Here is a 13047-nt window from a genome sequence, read left to right as displayed (position 1 = left end):
CCAGTAATGATGTGAGCTCTAGGCCATGATCATGTAAAGCTGAACATCCCAACTTAAGACATCATCTTTAGTTCAGGTGAGTGGGATAAAGGATGCCATGTTGGAGTGGTTCATTTTCTCCATCCTACAGTCCTCCCAACATCATGCGCTTCCCCAGCCCCATATGCCTAGTGAAAGTTGTGAAGGGCGTATCATGCTGTCCCTTGTTAAAGTAGTACCAAGCTCTTTCTCTAGGCCTCCACTCCACCCAAGCCTTCAAGAGAACTCTCCCTTTTTTATCTTTAAATGATGCCTCTCCTCCCTCTCCCTGGCCTTTGGGGCTTATCTTGCAAACCCAAACACGCCCCCTCCTCCACCCTCTTTTGCTGTTCAAATGAGTTGGTGCTAGGGTTCAGGATAGGAACCATCAACATTAGCAAATCTATGAATGAAAAGTACTAGATTTCATTCATGAGCTGGCAAGCCTGCGACCATACAAGGCCTGTGCCCGATAGAATGCTTTGTGACATGCAGGTCATTTCCATTATCCATTACCAATAAAAATACCAAGAGGATTAGACTTGCACATGCGTGTGTGTGTGTGATTACTCTATCATTTGGTGAGAAAATCAACTCTCATGAGCATGAAACCAGGGGCCCTTCTTCAATCAAGACCTAAGGAAAATTCTTAGGAGAATAAGAAGGGAGATTCATCCTATATGAACATATAGAGTCACAAGTTTCATTCTCAAGTCATTAGCCTGTAAACATAAAAAGGGTCATATGTTTTATACTCAGGTTGCATCGGCATCAAAGTGTATTCCACCAAGTATGCTCACTATTTTAGCTTAAACAAAAGCAAGATGGCAATGATGCCCTATCTTTTGCAATGGTGGAGAAGAAGAAAGAAAGAAAGCACCTAATACTCAAATTGCTAGCATGATAATGGTGCGGCTGGACACCATGTGACTTGACTTGACTCCAGGGTGGATAATCTTTTGATCACTGAGCCCCAGCAAATCAGATGTTGCTAAGCTTCTATTGTGATTAAATACCTGAGAGTGGGGCAGTCATGCCTGAAAAGGAAATTGTTCATTTTGGTCAAGGTATATAATTATAAGTACCAAGGAATCAAGTATAGAGAAACAAATAGAGAGTCATATTCCCCAACCACACCATATGGAATTTCCAGCAAATATTTAAGATCTCTCTCCAGGTCAAGAGCATACATAAGCCACATTCAGCAAGTTGTTTTCTAATTATCTGATAATGGTTTTTTAGATCTTTTATACTATCTCGTTAACTTGAGTCATGTTTTAACTTTCAACTTGAAGGAATTTCTCTACTACAGTCCATCTAATTATAAGTATTTTCATCTCAAACATACTAAAGACTTGTTTATACTCATGATCATTTTTTTCATCACACCTTCATTTCCAATTCATCACTGTTACGTTTTTTCTCTTTTCAAGGAAAATGATGACAAGGTAACTACCATTTTTATTAAAATAGCACAAAGAAGTAGGCCTAACAGAAGAGCATATGCGATAGAGATGGTGAAAGTTTTGTTATGGTCAATTTTTTCCTCCAATATTAGACACGGCAATTATATCATTTTCCCAAGCTATTTACTTTCTCTACCACATTTATATACAATTAACCCGAGCACATGAAAATAAATATTTAAAAACATGAAAATTGCAGATGTAAATATGCACATGATGAAGGTAAATATTTCTCATTTCAGAGGAAATGAAATTAAGAATATAAGCAAAACCTCAAGATAAGAAATAAAGGGTGGGACCGCTACAGACAGCTAATGCCTTCAAGATGACAATATTTTCTCCCTGTCTAGAAGGAAAATGCTCTATGTACCACTTAGTGTATCCTGATACTTTAAGATGAATATGACTAAGAGACACTTTTTTATGCACTGGATCCCACTTGGACCCCTGGTACAGATGTTGTTGGGAGGAGGGTAATGATTTAAGAAAAAAAGGACTTCTCCTAGTAGGCCACATCAACACACTGCATGATTCTCTCTCCACCACTGCATTAGCCTGTTGTGAACTAAATAAATATTTTTCTCCAACTCATGTTACGTCTATTTGTTTATTGTTTCTGTATCACCCTCTGTTTATTACTACGAGGAGTATAGAAAATCTAAACTCAGGTCCCTTCAGTCCCTACCTGCTTCTGACTTTAGGAGAAGTTGTTAGCCTTGAATTTTGGAAACGGGCTGAAATAGTACTGGTCCAGAATCCAGGTGCATGTATAAGTTTAAACATGATGCAGGCTTTCACCTACAAAGAAGAAAAAGAATGGCTATGATGCTCAAAACCACATGCAAGCTTAAGGGAATGATGGGAGAGTGGAGTCAGGTTCACTCAAATCCTATTTTTTGCACTTTTCTGACAGCCTATTGAAGGCCAGGGCCCAGTTATAAAAGTTAATGAACCACTAGGTTCTTATCCTCAGATTAAATTTAGAGAACAGGGGAATGGTTGAGGTTGAAGGCGTCGCCAGTAGAAAAGGGATTCACTGCTGATGCCATCATTCTGGATGAGCAAAATGTCAATAAGAGTAGCATCTTACCAATTCCTGAAACCACAAAAACTTGAGTCAGTTCTCGAAACAAGGAAGTGAGATATATATATATATATATATATATATATATATATATATATATATATATATATATATATATATATATATATATATATATATATATATATATATATATGGTTGCTTCTGATTCGAAGAAATGGATTAGATTCAGAGAAAGCAAAGTTCATACGCTAGGGCTGCATTTTGAAATTTTGACCTAGTTAGGCTTTAGAGTTCCATCAGAATTTGATTATGCTCCTAACACAGATCTTGATATGCCTTTTGTGTATCACATCAAACACTGCAAGAAACCCCTTTTCCCCTTCGAAGTGGAGTTTCTAAAAGGTCCTAGCTTATGAAACTTGAAGGCAAAATTTATAAGACTCGGCCAACCTGTTGATGATTAAAGTGCCTAGGATGCAACTTCAAATATACCATCATCATAATGTTGTACTTATTCAGTAAGAACTTACCAAGTCCAACATATATGGTATTTATCGGCTTCATGTGTAGCCAATCTGTTTTGTCGAGAGTGGAGATGCATGACATCACAAGGTTGCATACAAATCTGATATTTCGCAGCCTTGCAGCCATTACATATCAAGCATTATGTTCATACTGTTATCATGAATTAGACTTCCATGTCAATTTAATGTAATGTCACAACAATGAAGATTTAGAAGGTTAGTTATTGTATATCCAACAAGCCAACAACATATTCCACCACCATCCTGTGTGTCCAATCTCAGAACAATGCTGCTAAATAGAAACACGTCAGAATCAGATAAAATAACAGACAAAATGTCAAGGGTCTGACAATCTAGGTGCCCGGTGAAAGGGAATCCGGTCAACATAAATACTAGCACCCACTTGGAGAGCAGAGAAAGCACCTGCCACCTTAAACTGAAAAATACAACCTCTCAACAGTTCTTTCTCCAATACTACAGCCCAACTCCTCTTCCTCTCATTCTAAACAGGCAAACCGGATTCCTCTTCACCGTAAAAACCCTATGCTTCTCTCTCTCTCTCTCTCTCTTCATGTCTTAGATTTCAAGTAACAAAAAGGGAAAGCAAAAGCAACTTCAAGGGAACTCAACTCAATTCCTCTTCTGAGCTATCCTGGGGGCACCTGATCAGCTGCAAAATGTTCACCACCTCCGCCATATCAGGCCGGTTCGATGGCACCTGCGATGTACAAATCAGCCCCAGCTTCACCACTGGCACAGCCTCCTCCACCGGGAACTTTCCACCAAGCTTTCCATCCACACACTCCTCGACCCTCCCTTCTTCCAATGCCCCCTTCACCACATCACATAACACCACCACATCATCCTCCATGTACTCCACAGGCCGCCTCCCTGTCATGATCTCCAGTACCAACACTCCAAATCCATAAACATCGCATTTCTCGTTGATCTTCACCGTCCTGCAGGCGAACTCTGGTGCCATGTACCCAAGTGCACTTTGAATTTTGCTGCTAAGAACATAGCGGTCCAGCATCGGTAATAGTTTTGCCAATCCATAGTCCCCTACCTTAGCCTCGCCTGAGCCATCAATCAGAATGTTGCTCGATTTGAGATTGTAGTGAATTATGTTGAACCGGTGGAGGTGGGCTAAACTTCTTGCGATCCCAAGAATTATATCAAACCTCTCTTGCCACGAGAGCAAGTTCGAGCCAGAGCTTTCATGGAGGTGTCTGTATAGATTCCCACCAGAGACAAACTCGTAGATGAGGAGCTGCAAGGATGGAGTCCAGTAGTAACCTTCGAGGGTTACAAGATTGGGGTGTCTAACCTTCCCCAGCTTCTTGACCTCCCTCTCAAAATCTTCTTGGGACTTCACAAGGCTTGAGACTGTGAGCTTCTTGATGGCCATAGGCCGGCCATCTCGTAGGATAGTCTTGTATACTGTACCAAAGCCCCCGCGGCCCAGCTCACAGTCCTTATTAAGGATGGCATGTGCCCCGGCACTGAAGTCAGGGTCGTTTCCAGAGAACATGACAAGCTTGCCAGAGTTTGCTTCAGTCCCAGGAGAGTGGCTATAGTAGTCATCGGAGAGGGCTAAAGGTGCAGCAGATTGGGAGGCGGCTGAGGAGCGGACCCTGATATTTAAGACAGTGATGGTGATAACACCAAGTGCAATCACAGCAGCAGCTCCAATGGCAATGAGAGTGGAAATGCTTAGGATGATCTTCTTGTGGCGGAGGCTGCCAGGGGAGAAGGCCGAATCGGAAGAGTGGTCAGGCGAGGAGGAGTTGGGGTTGAGGACAATGGGCTTGGGGAGGACTGCAGGGCAGGAGCGATTGACAATGGAACCACAGAGGCCAGGGTTGTCGGAGACAGAGGAGTTAGGGATGGTGTCGAAGAAGTTTCCAGCGGGGAGATCTCCAGAGAAGAGATTGTGGGAGATGTTGAAGGAGATGAGGTGGGGGAGGTTGGAGAACTGCTTTGGGAGGGTGCCTGTAAGCCTGTTGCGGGAGAGGTCTATGGTTTGGAGGTTGGTGAGGTTGGCTAAGGTTGGGGGTATTGAGCCTGTGAGATTGTTTTGTGATAATATTCTACATGAACAACCCAAACAAAAGAAACAATAGAATCAGTTAGATAAATGCATTAAGCTAACAAAAGCAACTAAAAGATCTTATATGATTACAAAGCCAGACAAAATGAAATTTTAGAATTTCAGGTTTATCACTGAGCCTGTACCATGTTTATAAAGTAAATAAAAAAAGATTCTAGTGATAATGAGAAGGAAGATGGTTAGCAAACTTCGAGTGCAGAACACACAGAAATCTATCAGGATGGTGAGAGCTTATTTCATGAATGAGAGCCAAATAACGTGTTATACCATGTGGGATGTGGCCGTCAACCTAATAAGCATGGGCAATCACCAAAGAAGACATGTAATAAAGGGCAAAGGCATCACGCTGAAAACCAAATGGATAATCCAAAAAGGCTGTGATTAAGACAGCAGTGGCAACAGAACATTGCTTGCCGCTCCAAAACAAAACACAGACAAGTTTTTTGGTGCGAGAATCTAAACAATAAGAATCTGATGAAGATAGCCATAAAAGGGAGGTCTAACACACTCAAAACAGCGAAAGAGAAAGAAACCACAATCCCAGAATGGCTGATGCAAAGAGGGGAAGAATCCTCATATCTATCTACAAAAACCAATGAAATCTAGATGAAATAAGATAAGAAGAAATTAAAATGGAAGACATCAAGAATGGAAAAAGGCAAGGACAGAGAACTTACAAAGATGTGAGGGAAGAACAGTTCGCAATCTGAGATGGTATTCCTCCAGTAAGCGAATTCTTCTGCAGCCTCAGCTCATTCAGAGAGACTGCTCCCCCTATCTCCGGCGGGATACTCCCGTTGAGCCGGTTTCCACTTAGATCAAGGACCTGCATTGACTTCAACTCCCCAATGCTCGCCGGGATAGAACCCGAGAGTGAATTCCAGGATAGGTTCAGGAACTGCAAACCATGCATGTTCCTGATATCAACTGGAATTCCACCGGAGAATCCATTGCTGGATAAATCCAATGCCTTCAGGGTCTCATCAGTAGCAATAGGAATTTGTATGAAGCCACTCATTTTATTCCCCGAAATTGAAATAACCTGCAAACCCGATTCAAAAATCCATGTTGGGAGATTACCCGTCAGTGAGTTCTGGCTGAAATCCACCTCCAACAGGCTTTTGCAAGTGCCTATCGATTCCGGCAAGCTCCCTGTCAGACCATTATGGGAGAAATCCAATCTTTTCACTAGCTGAAGTTGGCCAATGGAATCTGGAATCTGGCCAGAAAACCAATTGCTCGACAAATCCAACGTCTCTAAACTTCTCATTTCTCCTATCCACACCGGAACGTCACCGGAAAAAGAATTCGAGCCCATGCTCAAATAGCTACACATAGAAAGGTTCTGCAACGTTTCGGGGAGGCTGCCGGTGAGCAAATTGCCCCTGAGGTCGAGCGACTTCAACAGCAAACACCCTCCAATGTCATCCGGCAACCGGCCGGAAAGCCGGTTACCATGCAAGCTGATTGCCCTCAGATTGTAAAGCCGACTAATTCCCATTGGTATATCACCGGACAGAGAATTACCAGAGAGGTCAAGTGATCTGAGACCATACAAAGACCAGAGCCCACTCGGCAAACGACCGGAGAGCTGGTTCGAGGAGAAGTTCAGCACTGCCAGCGTCGAGCAGGAGCCCACGCTCGGCGGAATCTCCCCCGAGAAGTCATTGTTGGCCAAAGAGATGGACCTTAGGGACCTGCATTGCCGGAAAAACACGTCAGGTATCGAACCAGAGAGATTGTTCTCGCTGAGATCCGCACTCCAGAGGCTTTCGAGCTGGGAGAGATTCGGATTGAGGCTGCCCGAGAAGTTGTTCCGTGAGAGGGATAGCTTCCGGAGGGATTGGAGCTGGAGGAGACCACGACCAATCTTTCCAGAAAGGGAGAACCCATCGAGATTGAGCTCGGTGACCCTGTTAGTTCTCGGGTTACACTTGACGCCGATCCAACCGCAGGGGTCGTCGTCGTCCTCGTTCCAAGACAAGAGCTTCGACGTGGGGTCTTGAAGGTCGGCCTTCAAGACGATCAGGCCGAGGACGTCGTCGTTGAGAACGCCGGATATGGCCAAAAGAGGAAAGAAAACGAGAAAGAAAACACAGTAGAGCAGCAGATTTCTCATCTCCTATCAAATTTCTTCCCCTTTTTCTTCCAAAAAAATATCCTCCTCAATCTTTCCTTCCCTAAGATGCTAGTTTTTCATTAGAAAATCTGAAGCTAAGCTCGATTATTTCAATTTTTCTACTGGTCTCCAGTTGACTCAAAGACCTCGATTTTTTTTAGCTAGCACGCGAAGGAGAGATTTTTCAGAGGAAGAATCAAAAGAGCACGAAGAAAACACCCACATCGGTCATCAAAAGCAATGTGACTTCTTTTGAAAGGGAAACGCGAGGAACAAACCCTAGAAAAGGAATCCAAGGAACCGAACCGGCCATTCTGGAACGAAGGCAGCAAGGAAACAAGAACAAGTAGAAGAAAAATAGAGCAAGAGACCAAATGCTTCGGAGCTAGGAAAACGGAGGACAAGACGAAAGAGGAAAAGTAAACAGTCTTCTTCGCCGGAAAGGCGAGGAGAGGACGGTGGCGGGGCTGATCTAAGAGCAGCCAGGGAGAAAGGGCTCCAGGTTCCGCCGGAAAGCGGAGCACTTATCGCCGGAATACAGCCGGCCGCCGGAAACAAGAAGCTCTCCGGCCATTAGAGAGAGGGAGGAAGAGAGAGGGGACAGTTCCTTCTTTCTGCTGGTTCTCTTGTCTGAAGTCTGAACGCTAAACAGCTTTTTTTTTCAAGAGAGAGACAGAGAGAGAGAGAGAGAGAGAGAGAGAGGGGTTGGAGTGGGGGAATGTGAAGACCGCTGGGCTCTTTATTAGGGGGGGGGCTGTACACGTGGCGTGGTCAATCGGATCCTACGATGACGAAACGTGGCTCGCCAGCTCTGCGGGGAAAATGATGAATTTGTTAGTTCACCGTAGATAATTTAGCACTCACAATTGCACCCCAACGAATCACTCGTGAGACCCAGATTTGTGGGACCAGGAGTCAAATGTGGAGTTCGGGTTTGATGTTTCACGAATAAAGGTAATAAACCATCCCCTATTGCCTGTGCTGGAAAGGTCCTCTTCGAAGTTTTAACTTAGGTCCCTTTCTTCAAAAGCAGGCAATTTGGTTGGCCTTGCCTTTAATTTTGCTTTTTTCCCCTTTTCTTTGTTGGGGTGAAGCTTAGAACTCGGGAGAAATACATTTTAATTTTCTTTTTTTTTAATGATGATGAGTCCGAAGGGTTGAATCATTATATTTTTTGGAAAAATAAAAATAATCATTATACGCCAAGTGCGGCATTTGATAGGATTCTCCATGGAATATAATGATACTAGTATAATAGTGTTTTTTTTTCATAAAATCCTTACTTTAATACAATATTACTTGTATAATTTTATCTAGATTGATATCTTTGTATATCTAAAACATATCAATCACCGTTTTAATCCACATCTCATGGTCATTGTGATGGATAAATAATAAATGGTATATAAATCTAATTATGTAAACATAGATAACAATGCAAGACATCCAAAACTATTGGTAACTTTTCTCATCAATAATACGTTATAATACTAGTGGCCTATCCAAATTTTATTCAAATTTAATTAAATTTTAAATTTTAAAAAATAAAACTAAGTCTGTCATTTTAGAAATCACATGCATAGTTCAAACTGCTCTATTATAACTATAACGATGGCAAACTACTCTATAGACTATTCCCTAGAAATTTTAGTAAGAACAAATAGCTAATAAAATGAACAAAAAATATGTTCGACAAAATCATACAGAAATACAATTTGAAAAAAAAAAAGACCATTAGATTATGAGAACTATAACTATGTCTGCATGTGTAGTGTCTTAAACTCCTGACCGGCTCACCAAATCCCTTGATGTGGAATGCACTGTTTTCATTAAATTAACCAAAACTAGGATCAGAATAAAATAGGCTAGTTTTTCAGACCCCAACCAAATGGATCCAAAGAGACAGGAGATTAATTTACTTCAATTTTTGGCTTCGTTTGCTACCCATGATGGCCTGAAACAAGATTAATCTAAGCAGTGTCGCAAGTCACAGTTTTCATCCTTGTCTGTGAGCTTTCTTAAGGTTCTTTTTTCTAGATGGCGGTAACATTTTTACCTCAAGATTATTTCTCTAGATGGCTGAAATCTTTGCTCTTGCATCCAAAATTCTCTCCCTGGGCCACTGCCTCTGCTACTCTGCGGTGCAATAAATACCATTTAATGGGATGTCGTTTCTCCGTATTTAATGACCCTCGTCTTCTCTGACCTACCGAGGAGCCCAAGGCTGAAACAGAGGAGGGTGCTCATTAATGGATGGATTGGGGCTCCTCTGCGATCGGTAACCCGGAGGCCATTGGATCTGCTCAGGGCGCCATATGCCTGTTTCCTGTGACATGGTAACGTTGCGAGCTCTCCGTATTGACCTGTTTGAGTAATTAAGAGCACTTGAATGCTTCTTTGGTGTACTTTGTTGTTTGTTCTAAGATGAAGTTAATGCTATTGGTTTTATTTTCTTTTGAAAAGAAAGTTAATGCTATTGTTTGTTTTCTTGTTAAGAAAGCTAAAGCTATTGTTTGTTTTCTTGAAAAGTTAGACAACGTTACTGTCCTTCTGCCGGGAGTAGCGAACGTGGAATGTGTTTCATGTCATATTTCTTGGGGGCAGAAAAAGAAATATCCGCTTTGGTTCGCTGGAAGAAGAAAAGGAGAAAAAAAAAATCAAAAAAAATATTTTATATTTAATTAGAATTTTTAGAAAATAAAAAATAGTTTTTTATAAAAATAAATTTTTATATTTAATAAAAATAATATAAAATATTAAAAAAATATTTTTTTATTAAAAATTGGAATATTTTTTAAAAAAATATTTTTAAACTTTTAGATAGAAATGAACTAAAAAAAAATTTCCTTTATTAAGAACATAATAAGTATTTTGCATAACTCTTCTAAAAAATAGATGCTGACCAAACATAAACTATTCTGAAGCAAGTTCTTTTTTCATAGTCAACTAAACATGTAACAACCATTTTTTCAAGCATCATATATTCAGATATCAGCTTTTTTAAAAAATTATTTTAGTGCAAAAAAAATTTTCTACCAACTAAACGAATCCAAAGTAAATAACTTTATTAATAAAATATAAAAAATTAAAAAATGCTGAAAAGTAAGAATAATACTATAATTTTTTAGAAAAAATAGATGATGCTCCAAATATCCGGCTACAGGCTCTTTCCTTGCGCCAACAAACTTTCTCAGAACTTATGCTTGCAGTGCTCTAAATGGGTGGTGACGATGGACGAGTTTTGTGGTTGCTGTTGTTGTTGTTGTTATTGGATTTTTTATCTTTTTTTCTGTTTGAAAATGCAGTGAAAATGCCCTAGCTTGAGTTCAAATTGTGGACATCTACCAAATGGAGAGAAATGTCTGCCGGTTGTAGTTATATTTATTTGTTGCTTGCTCAACCAATGGTTGTATGTAGTGCTAATTTTGAATCATTCTGATGAACAGCTCATAGAAATAACTGCTCATCTAGTTGCAAACATTGTTCACCTTTACTAATAAAAATTGGGTTGCTGTTGTTAAGTATTTCCAAAGGACACATTAACCATTATGTCCTTTAGGACAGTAACGTATTCAAAATAATGCATCTATGATTTACTGTTATGCAAACAAGAAAAGCAGCTTTGCCTCACATGGCTCTAAATACTTGCACCAAGTACCTGCTATTATTGGCCTCGTACACCAAGAAAATATTGTCATGGAAACGCAGAAAAAATTGTATGAAAATTTGAGTCACTCTTATCATTTCGAGAGACAACAAAAAGGGTTCAAGCTCACCCGCAGTAATGATTCGAGCAACAAGAAACGACATGTTCAAATGCAACTACGTCGACATTTGCTTCACTTTCCGACAACATAGAAATATCCATGCCGTAGTTTGTGGGAATAACATTTATCATTGCGATGCCGAACCAATGTGAAATTTGGACTTTGTTTTTCCGCAGGGTGAACATCATAATTTGAAGGTATACACATTTCGATCGACCATCTAAAACTATAATTCAGGACTTAAACTAAGTATGGCCACTCGATAAATCTAGCCTGTTTTTCAGGGATGAGAGGAAGGTATTGATACTCTCTCTAGTACTCTTTATGCCTTTTAGAGCTGTTCAAGGGACAAATTATATTCTCTCTTATCAACCATCTAATCACCTGGGATGATAACGTGAAAGTTTTCATTAGTCTTTCATCCAATGTTGTATCCATTCCACGAGCTACCTTGTTAGCACAGAATTTCGGCCAATACATTCTATAAATGATCGTTTCTGTTTCTGAGAAAGATATCATTCTAATCAACTTCCAGCACTGGTTTTCTGTTTTTTTTTTTTGTTTTTTTGTTTTTTTTGGCTAGAGCGGATGGATTCATACCTAACGAGTATGAATGCATCCAATAAAGTTAAAAAACAAAATGTTACGAAATGCTCGAGGTACCTCACCATCTCCAGTCCATAGGATACTTTCGGAGTGACTAGCCACGTAAACAACCACCCAATCTGCAGCTCCATTGGCTTCTCGAAAAACATGTTTGGTCTGAAAGATCCTTCCTCTCTCACCATAGCCCAGATGTCACAGAGCAATGGATAGCCACTGTCGTCGCTCCTTAAGCTTTTCTAAATCCAATTGATAACTGTAGCGGAGTCTCCTTCTAGAATGGTAAAGCTGGCTCCACTGATTCTATTGTTAAGCTGCCGCTCCACTATGGTAATTACAATTTTTCATAAAGTAGTAATGTTTTGTTAAATTCTTCATGTTAGAAACTATAGTTTTCTATGTTTCTCTAGTTTGTAATTTTTATTTTTTTTGGAGAGGGGTTTGAATCCTATATTAATATTGTTGTAAATGCTATTATTATGTATTAATACAGCAATTTGCTTTTTTTTAATAAATTTTTTTTTAGTAACATGTTCCTTCAAAACATTATGTGAAGTAATTAATGCACTGAAGACATCAACAAGACCAAAGTAAGTTTATAGGCCCATATCCCACCCTTATTGTGGAGATAATTTGGCCGGAAGCCACTAAAATTTAATCTCTGTCAGTCGCATTAAAATGCTCTTGGATGAACCAACACCAGAGCCTTCATCCGTTGGGTAAAAAGAATACCTACTCGCTGCTATATTTGTGGACCCGCGGCCCGAACAATTTAAAGCCCCGTTCTCCTTCGTCCTCCCATGTTCAAAGCCATGGTGGCTGTTATCACTCATGGAATAGGATGCCTGTTTGTCACTGCAAAGCTTATGTCTAATCTAGTATTAAATAAGAAGTAGTGCTTCTGATGACATCTTCTTCCCCCGAGGCAGTCTGTGCACAGCTTTAATGAGGAGGAATCTGAGTGTTTGATTTCTTTCCCTTTATCTCAAGCTTCGAATGCTGAGGGGTAGCTCTAATTTGCTTCTCCCCCTTGGGCCGACATGCTTCAAAGCTCATTTATTGCACACTATAATGACTTTATAGATTCTTTTGAGTTTTTCTATGTCAATATAGCAAGGAAGCCGGTTCCTGGTATGAAGCAAAGATGGCACACGCGATGCTATTAAGAGACTTCATGCGAGGTATTTTGTGAACAAGAAGTAGGAATTATTTCACAATGCTGAAGACTAGCAATGTTAATTATGTCCGAGGAAGAGCTACTTAATTTAGTTTGCAATTGCTGGAAGGGACCTGATGCCCCTATTATATTAGACATCATTATTAAAGACGCACATCTTAGTGCTTGGCTCTGATCAATCTTCTTCCAAAATAAGAGATTAAGTAATATAAAATAAA

The 13047-nt window shown here is 40.2% G+C and overlaps 1 protein-coding gene across 1 annotated transcript; it reads right to left on the bottom strand.

The window, feature by feature from the left end:
• Positions 1–3346: 3346 nt before the first annotated feature.
• LOC103708906 (probable LRR receptor-like serine/threonine-protein kinase IRK) lies at positions 3347–7979 on the bottom strand. The gene is made up of 2 exons (XM_008794013.4): positions 5841–7979; positions 3347–5143 (listed from the first exon to the last, which is right to left on the bottom strand). The coding sequence occupies exons 1-2, from the start codon at positions 7280–7282 to the stop codon at positions 3679–3681; spliced, it is 2907 nt and encodes a 968-aa protein (XP_008792235.3). The 5' UTR covers positions 7283–7979; the 3' UTR covers positions 3347–3678.
• Positions 7980–13047: the final 5068 nt, after the last annotated feature.

This window comes from Phoenix dactylifera, chromosome 12 (assembly GCF_009389715.1).
Source record: "Phoenix dactylifera cultivar Barhee BC4 chromosome 12, palm_55x_up_171113_PBpolish2nd_filt_p, whole genome shotgun sequence".
In the NCBI taxonomy this organism is placed as follows: domain Eukaryota; kingdom Viridiplantae; phylum Streptophyta; class Magnoliopsida; order Arecales; family Arecaceae; genus Phoenix; species Phoenix dactylifera.
Note: the sequence above shows the minus strand (reverse complement) of the source record. Positions and strands in the feature narration are given on the sequence as shown.